This window comes from Panthera pardus, unplaced genomic scaffold, assembly GCF_024362965.1.
Source record: "Panthera pardus isolate Hobbes unplaced genomic scaffold, ASM2436296v1 HiC_scaffold_2, whole genome shotgun sequence".
NCBI lineage: Eukaryota > Metazoa > Chordata > Mammalia > Carnivora > Felidae > Panthera > Panthera pardus.
The window spans coordinates 62856779-62872816 of NW_026526765.1; the positions used below are offsets into that span (position 1 = coordinate 62856779).

The window sequence follows — 16038 nt, forward strand, 5'->3', positions numbered from 1 at the left end:
ATCCCCGTTCCCCCATCACTATAGAAACAAGCTGTCTGGAGAGGTCACCCCTCTGTTTTTAGCCAGGCCTGAAAGTAACTGAGTTGAGAAAGTAAACGGGGTTAGGTTGGAAGCGGGAAGCCAGCCAGCACATTTATTTCAGTTCTTCCTTTAGAAGCAACTGAAATGGCTACAGACAGTGGCTCATCACTGAAGAGCTACCTCCCTGAGGCCCCTTTTGCTCTGACTTTCCAGTGGGAGCCAAATAGGATGGAGGGTAGGGTGTGCCGGTCTATGAAGCAGTTACATGCTGAGAACCAGCTTGAAAGGGATGCTCCACACTTGAGAACATAACTCCTGTTGGTTGAGAAAAAAAGGAAGATTAATTTGTCTGAGGGCTGCGGCAATCTGTTTGGGTATTCTTCCCCAACATCCTGTGGGATTGCCCTTCGGTACACATCTTTCCTCCGGATTTCCTATTACGTTTCCTAATTCCAGTTAATCCAGAAGGGATCCTTTATTAGGGAGCCTCGAGGAGTTCAAACGTTCTACTCTTTCCTTCCCTGGCTTCTGTTTCCCCTCCTGCCACCCCACATCCTCTGTAGGGTAGGTTGCCAGGCCTGTCGCATCCCTTTCTGGTTCCCAGGCATTGCTTTGTCAGGCTCTCTACAGGATGTCAGTAGATGATGACTGGTGACATTCATAAATCACACCTAAACTGTTGGCCTCATCCAAACATTGTCTCCCACTCTCCAATGCAGTGGGAGAGGAAGTTGATGAGAGAGAGCAACGGGGGGGGGGGGGGTCGGGGAGCTTCAGAGTGCATATATGGGTTGGGGAGAACGTGAAGAAGGTGAGCCCAAGGCCATCTGCCACCTGAAATGTATTTGGATTGTCAGCACTGGGACCATAAGATGGCTTGTTGGGTTCTTGCCCTACCCTGAGCAGCAATTAGGCTTTGTTTTCTACCCTGGGGATTCTGGGGTAGCTGGATTGCATTAGGCCTTATTAGAGGACTCTGTAGACTAGAGCTCATTCAGCGTTTTCAGGTTAGGAGAGGAGGGTCTGCTCCTTAGGAAGAATAAGTCTGTTATTCTGGAGGCCCCAAATTATCCATGTTGCCTGCTCACACACCCATTGGAGATGATGAGTTTCTACAAAGTTCGTGTCCCATTTATTCTTTCTGAGAAGGTGAGAACAAGTCTTGGAATGTATAATTGGAGTCGCTGCCCTTCCCTCCCCGAACCTACTGTTTCTAATGTGATGGGCCTTGCAGACCGAGTTCTGGGTGGCCAGACATAGTGTGTCCCCTTACAAGATGTTTATTATTTGTTGTGACTTTTGTGCTCTCTGTTAAGAATACTTAGATGATTGTTCAGCTTGCTCTCTGTCCCGCTCTGCCTGTGTAGACACAGCTTAAGAGTGGAGAAGGGTTTCGCCACCCCCCCTGACAGTTCAGGAGAGAAGAGTCCCATGAGTGGACTGGGGAGAGACTGGCATCCTGCTGTGCACCAAGAATGTCTCTTGCAAACGTTAAAACACACCACGAAGATCAGCCACGGAAATCTGTTCACAAGTCCTTCCAATGAACATTTCAATCATGTGATGCCAACCTAAAACATTTTGTGCTCTATGTGGTTTTTACCTGGGCATCAAATTTTCCAGCGTTGTGCAGAAAAGTCATGCAAATCCCATGTAAGCCTCGAATCTCACAAGAGTTGTTCTCGAAACATTCAAACACACCACACCCCACATCGCCAGCGTTGACCAAACAGTGCTGGATTTCCGCTAAAATGAGAATTACATACAAATGTATACAAAATTCTCAGCCGTGCTGGGGAATGCAGAGAGGTCGGCTGAAAGAAAAGTTAGTAATGACTAAAAGAAAATTTAAGAAGATAAAGTTAGAAATGACTATTTTGGGATCTAAAAAGCCAGGGCAAGAAAATTTCATCATTTAATCTACTTATGGAAATGTCACTACTTGTAAATACTGTATCTGTAAAAAATTAGCCAAACCTACGTTACAAAAATCACAATCAGAAGTTAGGTCTGAGCACTCCACTTTTCATCCTTTCCATCTTCTTAAAGTATTTGTGGAAATACTTAGTTTGAAAGCAGAAGATATTTCAGCTTCCTAAACCCACACACAAAAATAAGATTTTAAATGATTAGCTTGCTCTCTTCCTTCTGTACTTCATCAATGAAATACCCTTCTCTACTTGGAACTTGAAGCTGCTGCTGTTAAATCACAGCCATTTCCTTCCTGACCCCCAAATGCCAGCGTCCAAAGAGCAGTTTCAATTCAGCTTTATGATTCAACACCTAAAAATCAAAACAAAATTCCTATTAAGGCAGCGCCTCCAAACCATCAGCATTAAAAATACCAGGCTAGGGAAGCTGCGGTCGCGAGAAGGCTCAGGAATCGAGTCAGATGGGGGCTAGCCTGCAGAAACGCAAACGTCGCAGTTAGAGGCTCCTTTTAAATAGAGATCCGGTGTGAGATATCACTTAATCGCCTAGAATTCCCGCGACCGGGGAGTTTGCCGCCCTCCTTCGCAGAACGTGGCCCTAATTCATCTCTCCAAAAGGAGAGACTGAGGGAGTTAACTGTCAGGCTGCCGCACGTAAAAGCCTCTCTTCCGTCCCTCCCCCCTACCCAATTCACTGATTTAAGCCAACCACAAAATTACATCAGAAAAGTATATTTTGGAAGAAGGGCGGGGTCGGAGTAGATAATCCGCATTCAGATTAAATCTACCGAGAGAATGAGGGGCGTGTATTTGTTGAGGTCACCAACTACCGAGAATCACGTTCAGTTCTCAGGGAAAGCACCGGAGAGGGGGAAGGGTGGGCGCGGGTCCTAGGGTGAACCCCGCGCCGGCGGGGGGTGCGGGCGCTCGCGCGTGGAGGTGGGAGACTCCCGGATGATCCCACGCGCGGCCCCGGCGCGCCGGGCAGGAGCGCGCGGGGCTGCGATTCACTCGCTGCGGGCGTCCCTAATGGGCACTCGTGCATTCTTGCTCGTGCGGTGAGCGCACGCACGCTGTAGCTGGGTTTCAGGCCCCCACATAAAGGTGGGGGGGGGGGTGCGCCGAGCGAAGGAGCTGCAGGCAGATTTTCTTTCTCTCTCAGGAGCTGGGAAAAGGGCCAGCCCCGTGCCCTGCACGCCTGGCTCTGCTCGGCAGCATGCGGGTGAGCTGAGAGCCGGTTGAGCAGCGGCGGCGCACAGTTCGGGCCGTGTCACCATTTCTTCGCCTGCTGACCTGCCCTGGAGCGGGAGAAGGCGGCAGCACCTCAGAGGTACGCTTTGAGCCACCTCCCCTCACCCCTCCCCGGAAAGCATTGCCCCCAAGGGGAAAGTTCGCAATGTAATCGGTCTGGCCTACAAAGTTCTCGGGTGTCGGGCATCTTTTGAGGAGGTGGGGGGTGGGGAGTGGTCCCGTCGTGGCCAGCCGGCTCGGAAGAGTTCCCCGGGTGCGGGGCGCAGGCCGGCTCCGGGGACCCTCGGTGCCTCCCGAGGGGCGGCCCGGATGGAACAGGGAGCTCTCGCCGGAACGGAGACTCTGGGGCCGGCAGTGGCCTGGTCAGATGCTGCCTCTTTTACCCTCGACCCCGGGGAGGACAGCAACAAGTCCTGCCCCAGCCATTTCATCACCCTGCCAGCACGTGCGGATTCCCGGCGCGCGGAGCCGGGCGCGGACCGAGTCTCGCCTCGCCTCGCGCTTTCCTTTGCATGTCCCGCGCCACCCCAAGAGTTTGCGCTGCCCTAGGTGGGCGCTCACTAACCAGCAAAGCGCCCGGGGTGCGCTGCGTGGGTGCGCGGTGTTGTCTCCCCGCAGCTTTCCGCCTCGGGGGCGCTCGCACTTACCTGTGTTCTGCAGGGACAGGCGGCCTTTCTGCTGGGAGCCCCTGTCTTGGGGACCCTCCGGCGGGTTGGTGGCGTCGGTCCCCCGCGCCGGGTCGAAGGTGGCCAATACCAAAGCCAGGGTCACGAACTGGCCCAGCCGCTCGGCACACATGGTTCTTGGTATAAACCTCCCTCCCGGAGACCTGGATTCTTTGTGCTCCCCTCCGCCTCTTCCTCCTCCTTGGCCGCTTCCCCTCCTCCTCCCACCCTTCCTCCTTGCTCGCCTTTTCCCTCCTCCTCGCGGCCGCGGCTCGGATAGAGGTTACCCAGCGCCCTCCCGTAGCTCTCTGGAGAGCATGTGACCAGGCCGTTAGCGGCGCCGCGAGTGCCCGGCAATGGCAGGGATGGTGCCTCAAATATCCCTGGAAGCTCTGGTGTCACTTGAATGAAGGAGTCGAGCAGGTGTTGTCCCAGCGGCTGGACCAATCCGAGACCCCGGCCCGTTTGACAACACGGCTGGGAGGCGGGGCCTGCGCCCAACTACTACAGGAGGAAGCGGAGCGCCGCTGGGAGCGCCCGACAAAGTTGCCGACCTGGCGGCGGCCACGCGTTTGCGTGCGTGTACGAGTGTGAGCGCGGCCGAAGATGCGTGCGCGTGTGCTGATGCTCCAGAGCTATGGCCGAAGGCACTTAAAAAAAAATAAAAGTGAATCCCAGCTCCGATTGTAGCTAAAGAAGGGCGGGAGGCGACGATCTGCGCTGGGACAGCGTTCCCTGGCTCGCATCACACCCGCAGAGTGCTGGGAAAGTTTCCTTTCTGTCGTTTGGAATTGAGTGAGCTTCCCAACCCCGAGCCTTGACAGATTGGGAGTCTCCTGGGCACAGTGACGCTGGGGGCAAACTGAGCACATATGGGAATTCCTGTCTTTGTGACGCTTTGCATTAAGAAGAAAAAAAAAAAAAAAACAGCACCACAACTCTCAAACTCAGATAGGAGCAGAAGCACTAGATACAGGACTTGGCCTGAGCAGCTGGCCCATCTTCCCCCCTTCTTTTTGCTCTGATTTGGTGGGCCGTGCAACACCTAGGGTGCCAGTTCCTCGCCCCTCCCCCAATCCAGACGGATTCCGGGCCGGGCTGCAGGGATCCAGGTGACCGACTGGACTTGCATCATTTCCAGGCGGGTGGCTGTGAGGCCCAGGCAGCCCTGAGTCAGCCCTCCGCGGAGCATCGCTTGCCCTGGAGGTCGGAGCTTGAAAGGCAACTTTACGCGTCTCCAAACACACTCTTCCATTTTCCCAAAGCGCTACTCGCCGCCCTGGTCCGGGTTCCTTTTACTCTCCAATCATCGATGTAAATGGTTAAAACAAAAACAAAACCCCAAAACCAAACCCGGGGAAATTCTCTCCATCTCTTCTTTCTTGTTGGAGCTTCCTCCGCAAGCGCGGCCGGGGCTTCATCGCCCCGGCTGCTTTCTCCCCCGGCCCGCGGAAGCTGGGAGAAAGTTGGGCGCCGCTCGGAGCGCCTCTTCCCCCGCTGTGTGTGTACGTGTGCACGCTCACGTCTCCCCGGCGCCGGGGCCGGGGACAGGAACTGCTCTGGGCACCGTCAGTCCGACGGCGCAGCTCCGGGGGCTCGCGCGGCTGGGGGAGGGCGGGGACCCGAGCGCCGCGGCCGTGCGCCCCGCCGCACGCACTCACCCGGGTTGGCCCGCCCTCGCCCCTCCCCCGCCGTCCCCACCCGCCTCCCGGAGAACAGGTGAGCTCGGGTACCAGCTCCCACCCCTCACCCCCACCCCGCTGCCCGCCCGCGCCCTCTGCGGTAATGCGCCGGGGAGGTTTCATCACCCACCGCCCGCGGCGACGCGGCCCAGGGTCTCCGCGGCGGGACGCACTGCGCTCCTCGTTGGGGCCGCCATGTGACACGGTTGGGGGAGGGGGTGCGGAGACGCGGGGGCCAGGTCGTCTCGCGGCCGCCGTAGGGCCTCCCGAGCTTCCTTCCAGGGTCCCGCCTGCACTAGGGCGTAGGGAATGCGGAGGCGGGAGGCCTGGGTGGCAGTCGCTGGCCGCAGCTGTCCGACGCGTCGAGTGGCCCTGAGTCTGGAGTCTGAGAGGAGGGGGTGGGGAGGGCGCCTTCCGAGTGGGCAGTCCACCATCCCCGCCTGACTTTCAGAGCCCCAATAAGTGGTCACTTTGAAGGTTTGAGTCTGCAGCCGTGACAAGAAACCGAGCACTTATGCCCATGATTCCAATAGCAATTACTTTGTGCAGCCTCAGATCTTTTGTGGAAGGAGGTGGGGTCCAAGTGCATTAAAATGGGTGGTTCGCATTTCCCACCCTGCTTTTGTTTGCATAGTTAACTTAGCTTCCTTTATTAATTTATGAAAAACATTCTCCTGGAGATTCTTAAAAGACAGAACATAACAGACAGTGTCATTCCGGCCTCTTCAGGAACTCCAGCAGCCCCCGAATTTCCTGGGTAGGCTTTCCTTCCATGAAGCCTCTTTTGTAGGTGAGAACATGAGCAGTGTTGGCATTTAAAAAGGCATCTGGTCTCTTGGTGCTTTGAGCAACAGAAACAGAAGAGGTCCAGGGGGCAGGAGCAAGCCCACCTTTGCTGGATGCAGACACTGTGAGTCTACTTGATAGAAGGCTCCCAGGGCACCTGGAACAGTAGGGAGGCAGATGGCACGTCTCCAGGCTCCTGCCTCCCCACTGCCTTTGGCTAGGCACTGCCTTGTGCCCCAGGGCCCTGGGGCTGCCCTCAGGGGACCTGCATAATTTAAGTAATCATCTTGAGGTTATTTGCTCCACTTTCACAGGGGACATTCCTGTCTCCCACCTGAGCCAACTGCCTCCTTAGAACTAAGTGAAAAGTAGCAGTTAGATTTTCAGGTGTTGCAAGGACAGGTACTCATTCTTAAACATTTCGTCGCCAGGCCACTTGGCTAGGGCCAAACATCCAGAGGAGAATGCCCATCCCATTCAGTCTCATCGGAGCTGAGAAAATTCTGCGGAACCAGTAGGCAGTTTGCTGGAACAACTACCCCGGGCCTGTGGCCTGGGGTGAAAGCTGGGAGGGGAGACCAGACTGGTGACCTTGTTGTGACCACCCCGCCTTCATTTTTTTTAGCTCTAGAACTCTGGCCTAGTTTGGCAGATTGTGGCTGATGAGAGTGGGGGTGGGGAGGGGACAGTAATGATTTTATTATTATAAAGCTAACATGAATTGAGAACAGACACGGCAGCACACACTGAGTTTGTGGCTTTGGTGTCTCTCTAGACCTGAGTCCACCCTACGTGGGAACTGGGACTTGGGAGGAGCAAGGACAGACTGGCTGGTGGTGTCCCAAGCTTCCGCGGAGAGTCTGGCTGTCTGGGCCCTCCTCAGTTTAAGACCCGACCAGCAGTGGGGGCAGTGAGGCAGCCTGCCCGGTGACATCCCAGGCCTCCTGTGGTTGATGCCCAGGATCCATGTTTTCCTCTCTGATTCACCAGTTAAATTCAGTTAAACAGTTAGTAGGTTTTTTTTGGGGGTGGGGTGGGGGGGAGGATATTTGGTTAGACTTTGAAAGGCTGGAGAGGATACTGACAAGTAGAGGTAAGGAAAAAAGAGAGGGGATCACAGGAGGGAGGACCAGTGGGAGTCAGTGAATGGAGGAGCCACTGTGGGATTTGCATCAGGAATAGGGGTTCTCAGTTCAGAGTTAAAGTAGGAGACAAAACTGGCGAGGGCATCTGGGACCCTGTTGTTAAGGCCTTGGGACAAATCTGTGCTCACCGTGTGGAAGATCTTGTTCTGTCATTGTGATGGCATTTAAGGATGAGACTCCAGCATGCTCTTAGACTAGCTTCCCCTTTGGAATTAGGAAGCGGAGGGGTCCAGTGCTGACGTGGTGAAGGGGGAGGTGGGAGAGAGGAATGGGAAGTAATTAGTTGGAATCTTGTTGTGGGTTTTGAGGCCTGCAGGACAGAGGTGTTCTTTCAGGGGCAAGCAGGCGGGGCCGTGGAGGGTGGGAACACTTGTTCGGTGATGAGGCAGTGACGTGTAGGTTGGTACACGCTGTCTAGTCCAGGCTTTCTGCGAGTTCCAGAGCCTGAGTGGAAAACGTGGCTTCCACGTGGAGAGCTCCTCCTACTGCACACCCCGCCCCCTTGGGGCTGCCTGTCTGGGCTGATGGCACCACCTTCTGGTCGGAGAGGGAACTGTCTGACCACATAGTGGACTCTTCCTGACTCCAGGGCCTGGGGCACTAATATTGGGTCCCCTGCCCTCTTCTCAATTTCCTTGACAGATCAACTAATACCTATTTTGGCAATCTCCTCATAAAAACTGCTTGAGTCTCATCAAGGAAATCTCTTTCAAACTTTTTGCTTTTCCTTCTGCATCCTTTGCTATCTTGCTACCCAATCTACCCTCTTCCTAGCTTCTTTGAGTCATGCCTATATGAAGGAAAATGTGGGCAGACAAAATAACAGACCGCTGCTATCAGCTTCCAAAATTCTTGCAAGCAGAAGTCTCTCCATAGAAAGTCTCCATCTTTCCTCTTGTCTTCTTTCCTTGAAGTGGTTGTTATGTTAAATAGAATTCGGGATAAAGGAGAATACGTCTTCAATATTTGGGTTTGTTTACTACTATTCCGACAAAATTGCTCTCTACTAACTTTTACTGGAAAAGCACAGAGCTTCAACAACGTTATGAATTCAGACTTTTGTGGGGCTGGTTAGGAAACCTCACCATCATTTATCATGTTATTTATTGAAGGAAAATATATCCTGAGTTCCCAAAACAACCAACTCTCAAAGTTTTGGAACATACTACTTTTGTGAATTGGACATTTCCTCTGGTCCTAGATTAACAGTCTAGTGTATTCATGAACTGATTGGAAACAAAAAAAATAAAAAAGAATTTTTAAAAACCCCACAAGAATAGGAACGTTGTCTCCCTCACCATAAATTCATTTACTGGAAAGAATATAAAGCAGTAAACATCGGGTGTCTGATTGTGGTCGGAGTTTTCTTGGTGCTTTGAAGCCTGAATAGTCTTCCAGAAGTCCTCTCTGTTTTCCTTGGGTCATCATTTTTGTTTCCTCATTGCGTGCCAAGATGAAGTCCAGGGGAAAATGTCCTGGGCGGGGGGGGTGCTGAGTGGTCTCCATGGGGAGTGCGGAGGAACCCAGGGGTGAGCATCTATGGTGTTGAAGCACTGTGGAACTTTCTTGGCTGAGTTTCAACTTTGGTCTGAGAACTGATGGATTTCAAGTGGGTGAAGAAAGAGTCTTTTGGCGGGGCAGTTTTCCAGTGGGCCAGATTGAGAAAGTCTTCATGAAGCAACCAAATCTATAAATGTGATTTTAATGGTCGGTATACAGTCAGGGTCCATTGGACCCAGTTTTGGTTTCTGAGTTTTTTTTTTTTTTTTTTTTCCTTAGCAGTACTAACGGTCTGTAAAGGTTGATGTTTCGTGACTTTTGTTCTTTTTAAAGAAATCTTCCAAAGATCAAAGAGGACATTTACTTTTTAACAAAAACAGAATAAAGTTCGTTCTCTCTTGAATTTACCATATGGGACCATTGGAACCATTTATAAATCTAAGATACTTCATGGGATCTTAGTGATCTTCTTTTTTTTAAAAAATTTTTTTTAACATTTATTTTTGAGAGAGATTGAGAGAGAGAGAGAGAGAGAGCGAGCATGAGCAGGGGAGGAGGAGAGAGAGAGGGAGACACAGAATCCAAAGTAGGCTCCAGGTTCTGTGCTGAGCTGTCAGCATGGAGCCCAATGTGGGGCTCGAACTCACGAACTGTGAGACCATGACCTGAGTCGAAGTTGGATGCTCAACCGACTGAGCCACCCGGGCTCCCCATGATCTTCTTTTTCTTACATCTTGAAACATTTTCCATTTTATTATCCTAGGAATTATCTCATCATTACCCATCAATTATTGCTAATTGTTTGATGCTAAAAACACTAAAATAATAAGCAAGTGGAAGAATGATGGAATCACCACCTAGCAGGATGAAGCAGTAGTGATATAAACCATCACTACTGCGTTGCCTTTCTATTTTTTGTTTGTTTTGTCCTTTTTTTTTTTTTTTTTTTTTTTTTTTTTTTTTTTTTTACGTTTCTTAGAGTATTACACCATCTTTCAAGAAGGTATAGAAGGAGACGGAGGACACCATCTTTGTCCCTTTCATTGCATCCAGTTGAGAATTCAGAAGTTTTCATTTCCTGCACAGAATGGTAAAGAGAAGAAAATTGACAAAGGAAAATGTTTTATCGTAGTTGGACACAGCAGACGAGACAGCAGTGCTGTTGACTTTAATGATAACAGTAAAATTGCTTGTCTAAGCAAGATCTCAGACTCTGAGCCTTACAAGATAATAATCTGGATGCATTTTTGTCAGACTTCTGAATCAATGAATAAACAATATCTTTCTGGGGACAAAGAGAAACTATGATATTCTCCTGCAGTTAGTCATTTCTCAGGAATGGTTTCATCACCCGATATTTTGCAACAAGAACCTGGACCATCCTGTTTTGCTGAACGGACGGGGGCCAATATTCTTTTACCTCTTGTGGTGTTTGGTTACCAGAACGTCCCTGATACAGTTCGCAGGGGACAAATGATGAAGTCAGATGTGTTTACAAGGGCAATCAAAAGGAAATAGATGGTACAGAAATGGGGGGGGGGAGTTATTGGTCTAGTTCTTGCTGGTGTGTATACATTTAAAAATAAAAACCCTTTGCAAGTGGGGGGAACAGAAGATGCTCATCTGCTCTTTAAGAAACTGCTCTTTAAGAAACTGATGAGGTTTTAAAAGTAACTGATTTTATCAAGTGCCGGTGCCAGAAGTACCAGAAATAATGGTAAGCTGGAACTTCTGGGAGATTTACTTGGAATCCGTATTGATAAGATAGATTTGTGCCAGGTTGCTGCATGACGGCTGAGGAACAGTTAGTTCATGTAGACGACGTTGCGCAGTTTGGGTTTATATACCTTCGAAGTCAGGAAAAAGAGAACGGAAGTTTGCTACATTTAAACCGTTATATTTTGTAATGAAGTTCTAAACACTAGTTCTTTATTATTACTTCTGTAAATTGCTCATGAAAATAAAAAGGCCCCCATTCGCCCCTGCTGGCAGATGACGCTGACCATTTTTTTCACCGAGGCAAAATATTAAAACAAAAGATCAAGTAAACCCCCTTAGGCAAGCGGGAGTCCGTGGAGCAGTATCCAACCACTTCTCTTTCCCCCATCCCACCTTCCTACACGTGCTCACCACTAGGGATTGATGATTGTTTGAAAGCAAGCGGTTTGAATGAATGAGAGACACTGTCGTATAACCTCTCAGTGTATTCCCCCCTTTAGCGGAACTTTGTGCTTCTCAAAGTTCCATGGGGATAAGAATTAACTGCACGGGACACACAACACGGATACTGTATTTTAGTGTATGATATTATGGTATGCAGGACCTTTAAGATTAATTTTGACCCCTCACGGTTTTCACTTTGTTTGGAAACTTTAGAGCCTGACTGTCTTGGTCCTCTGGGGCTGCTGTAGCAGAACCATCAGCTGGGTGGCTTGCAAACCGACATTTATTTCTCGTAGTTCTGGAGCCTGAGATCAGGTGTCCGGGTGGTTGGGCTCCCGGCGATGGCCTGCTTCCTGGTGATGTCTTCACGTGGCTCTCTCAGAGTGTGTGTTGGGGGGGCGTGGGTGGGCAGGGAACGGGAGAGCATGAACAGACGGGTTGTAAGCTGGATGGTTTGGTGTGGCTGGGCAGGATGGTGTGTGAGGAGGAGAGAACTCATAGGTGCGCACTGACCAGTGTTGGACCCTGAGGGCCTGGTGTGTCCGGTCCATCAGCAAGTAAGAAAAAACCCAATGCAAAAGTTTTAAACAATAGAGGCAAGCACGTTACCCCGTATTTCAAGAAGTCCTGGGGGTGTGGGGCTAGTGTGGGCCCAGCAGATGGATTGGAGGTGAAGACCTCGGAGGAAGGAACACATTGAGAAATCAGGTGGCAGATTAAAGGCGGAAAAGGAACAGGTGATTTTGAGAAGCTTATGGGGGACCAACTGGCAAGATAACCAGCTTGCGCGCGTGAGGAGTAAGTGGGGAAAGTGATGGCAGTCTAGGCCTCTCTTTTAACGTTCTCTTCTGCACCTGCCCTGCACCGTTCTTTTCTGCCCTGTCCCTCCCCACATCGTCCCCTCCATCTCAACCAGTGGTGTCACCGCATTTCTGGTTGCCCCAGCAACCCCCGCCCCCTGCCCCGATTCATCTTTGATATGAAAATGAGTCATTTTCTCCTCCCTTCATGCTTCCACATGGAATTTATCACGGATTTATTTCCGATTGCAAAATACACATGATTCTGTTCACCTCCCTCCATTGCCACCATCCGGGTCGTCTCCGTCTTGTATAGTGTGGGATTGACCAGCTGGTCTTCTGCTTCTCCTTCTGCTCACCAGCACTCTCTCCAAATTCTCTGCACTGTAGCCAGATTGAAGAAAAACCAAACCAACCAACAAAAATAAACCCCAAACCAAATCGTACCACTCAGTTGCTTAACTCTGAAGGCCTCCGTAGAATCAGTTTCACACTCCTGACCATGGATGGGGCGGCCCTGTAAAATCTGGCCCTGCTGGTTTCGAAGACCTCAGGGGAACCACTCTCACCCTCGCTTATTCCCTTCCAGCACTTTCTTTCTATACCGCAAATAGGCCAACCTCTTCCTTGCTTTAGGGCCTTAATGCAGGCTGTTCCCATAAACCAAGGCCTTTGCTCAGTTATTACCTTGTTTATTTATTTAAATTGTCTGCTGTGTCTTACTGCTGCTCCCACCCAAAATGAATTATAAGTTCCTTGAAGGAGGGGATGCAGCATGCCATGTTCAGTGTTCAGTCCTTAGCACCTACTACAGTCCCTGACTCACAGCAGATTTAGTGTGTCTGGTGTGTGTGTGTGTGTGTGCCTGCGTGCGTGCGTGTGTGTGTATGTGCTTATCGGATGACAAAATGCCTCCTAGTTCATGAGAAGAACTAGTACTTAGGGAGGGGAAGCCCAGATTGGTGGAGAGGGGTGAACTGAAGGGTTAGCAGGCATCCTTCCCACTCTTGTGGCATTTCATCATTCACCCAAGGCCCTGATCGCATACTGCTTTGTGCTGGAATTATTTGTAGGTTGAAAGTGCTTTCCGACGTATTACTCCTCTAAAACTTCTCTATAACCTTGGGAAGGGTAGAATTATTATTCTCATTTTACTGGTGAAAACCTCAAGCTCAGAGATTCTTGTCCAAGGCACACACAGCTGGAAGGGTCCAAGTCCAGATTTGGACATGAGTATTCAAATTCCCAGATCTTTGTATTTTATTATTGTTCTGGAAGTCATAACCCACTTCTCCATCCCTACCAATGAACAGTCAGGGTTATGGATCATATTGCATAACGCTTTCATTTTGATGCTTATCAAAGTGAGTTTAGCTAGCTTGATGGTCAAAGGAATTCAGTACCCTTGTATGTGTATATAATACATATATATATATATATATATATATTTATTTATTCTCTAAGATCTTAAAACCTTGAAAAAGTCAGAACTAGGAAGAGAGACAAGTAAAAGAAAACTAAAAGAAGGAGCTCAGAGGAAATCAATGGAAAGGAACAAAGGTAAGATTATAATCTAAAAGGAAGACAAAGAATATTTTCAGAATCTTCTTGTTTTTTGGGCAAGGTTACAAACAAAAGAAATGGGTAACAAGATAAATTAGGCACATAGAACTACAGGAGGAGGGCTGGTAATTGAGAAAAAAGGGAGAAAACAGCCCCCCAGGGGAAGGCAGAGGAAAAGAGAGGCTGGCCAGAGGGGGGTACTCCGTGAGCACAGCGTGAGTATGCCATCGTCACCTGTGTGATGTTCACTGTAGGCCTGGCATGTGCTTGGTGTTGAGGAGAGACAGAAAAGAGGAAGGTGTGGGGCCCTTGATGTTGGCTGATGGTGGAAATGAAGTAGAGTAAGGAGAATTAACCTGTGGAATGTGCAGGTGGGGGGATACTGTCTGGGTGGGTGAGGAGGGCTTTGGACCAAGATGCCATGAGGTTCTGATCTCAGCCTTGAAAGCGATTAGCTGTGTGACCGAGGCCAGGTGACTTAGCCTCTCTGAGCTTCGGTCTGTTCAACATGAGCCCGTGGTTAATACTATGTACTTCATAGGGTTGTTGTAGAAGCTGTGACGTTCAGTTGCTCTGGGCACCCTCAGATCCTCAGAAGGCAGGAAACAGAGTTGGCGAGCTTCCCTCTCCTCCCTTGGTTCAAGGGGCTCCATCTGGATGGCGAGATTGGGGTGGGTTTCCTCTGGGGGCAGCTGTGTGGGTCGTAATTGGGTACGTTTTTATTTGCAGGTTACTGTGTGCAGTAACTTATCACATTTGCTTGTTAAAAATGCCTTAATGGACTGCTATAGTGGAAGGAGAAAAATCTTTCATTCGTATGTGTATGTCATTCAAATGGTATTTTTAAAGATTTATTTTTGTGTGTTCACGATGTTCTTGAATAATGTTTCCATAAGTACGGTCAAAGATAAAACTTGCACGGTGCGCAAAATCTGGTCATGCATATTTTAGAGTGTGACCGTCTTTTGGCCAGCCTTGGGCTCCATTTGCTGACTTCTTCACTGGCCGTGTTTCCTTAGGAGGGCTTGCTTAAACTGGCTCGCTGACCGGGAAACTTCTTGAACACAGGCTAAGCTAATGGTGGTGCCCTCCGCCAGGGTCACCCCATTCCCCTTTACCGCCAACAGCTTGGCTCTCTGTCCGAGCCAGTGGAGGCCAGGCTCTTGTGTCTGACATTTATTCAATAGATACCTGATGAGCACCTTGGACGTGCCAGGTGCTGTCTGGGCTTTGTGGGTGAATAAGATGGGCAAGTTCGCTGGCCTCATGCAGCAAAGAAAATAATGAGAAGATACAGTTTCTGAGGGCCTCTTTCAGTGAGGGTGGCTCGGGATAACCTGCCTGAACCTGCCATCGCGTCTTGAATGGCACAGAAAACTTAAATGACATGAAAAACCGCCACGTGAAGGTCGGGAGAGGCTGCTTCCAGGCAGAAGCAGGTAAGTACAAAGGCCCTGAGGTTGGTATTCAGTTTGGCTAGTTCAGTGAACTTAAAAGACGTTGGTGTGGCTGGAACCTAGTGAGTGATGTCCGGAGACTGGCAAGAGAGGAGTAGTTCAGGGCCGGTGGCCAGAGCGAGGGGTGTGGCCGTCTTACGTAGTCTGGGCTGCTATGACCAGATACCACAGACTGAGGGGCTTAAACGACAGACATGTGTTTCTCACAGCTCTGGAGACTGGCGGTCTGAGCTCAGGGTGCCAGTGTGGTTGGGCTCCAGCAAGAGCACAGTTCTTGGCTTGCCGATGGCCATCTTCTTCTGTGTCCTCACATGGTGGAGAGAGAATGAGAGAATGAGAGAACGAGCTCTCTGGTGTCTCTTCTTATAAGGGCATCAGTCCCGTCATGAGGGTCCCACCCCCCTTGACCTCATGTAACCCCTCATTACCTCCACGTGCCATCCCAGGGCACCTAAAAGGCTCCCAAAGGTGTTGGCTCTCCGGAGTCAGAGGAAAACGCAGCAGTTGTGAATGCCTGCCTCTGTTCCCACTCAGTGCTGTCCCGGTCTCCGGATTCCTAGGTCAGCTTCTGACCTGGAAGGAAGACACATCTCCCCAACCACCGCAGACCCAGCATGAGGACTGCAGAGAATCGGTGGAAGCTGGCTGGAGAGTGAACGTCGGTCAGGCCTGACCGGACAGAGGTCCTTCGCTCCGCCTGCCAGGAGCCTCGCCGTGCAGGCTCAGGGCAGCCCGAGAGATGGCTCGCTGCCGTCTATGCTTTTCTCACGCTTTCAGAAGCAAAGTCCTCTGGTGGCCTTCTCTGCCACAAGGAGGGCACCAGCGTCCCGACGTGACTTCTTGGGACCCAGATGATGAGGTTGCTGTGGAAGGAACTGTTGAGGGCTCTTCTGCTCCAAAGTGGATCTCCATACCTCCGAGCCCCAGCCGGTCCCGGTTCCCTTTTCTTGTGCCCCCCACTTCTCTGTGTCTGCTTCCCTCCTCTACACACTGTTTCACTTCATTCTTCTTCTTTTTAATGTTTTTTAATTTACTTTTGAGAGAGAGAAAGAGAAAGAGAGAGAGGGAGACTGA

General features: G+C 50.4%; 1 protein-coding gene and 1 long non-coding RNA gene across 7 annotated transcripts in view; one reads left to right on the forward strand and one right to left on the reverse strand.

Annotated features, from left to right (window-relative positions):
• Positions 1–5443, reverse strand: part of STC2 (stanniocalcin 2) — a 12933-nt gene extending 7490 nt beyond the window's left edge. The window contains exons 1-2 of the mRNA XM_019450340.2: positions 3851–5443; positions 1625–1767 (exon numbers count right to left, since the gene is read on the reverse strand). Of these exons, the coding sequence (XP_019305885.1) occupies positions 1625–1767; positions 3851–4001 (294 nt within the window). The 5' untranslated portion in view covers positions 4002–5443. The remainder of the gene's footprint in view (positions 1–1624; positions 1768–3850) is intronic.
• LOC109267523 (uncharacterized) overlaps positions 2865–16038 on the forward strand; it is a 384515-nt gene continuing 371341 nt past the window's right edge. For 2 of the 6 annotated variants that reach the window (XR_008423756.1, XR_008423762.1), the window contains exon 1: positions 2865–3282. This is a non-coding gene — a long non-coding RNA (uncharacterized LOC109267523). Of the gene's footprint in view, positions 3283–5384; positions 5588–16038 lie in introns of those variants that run through there. The other 4 variants (XR_008423755.1, XR_008423764.1, XR_008423759.1 and 1 more) reach the window with 2 other exon arrangements.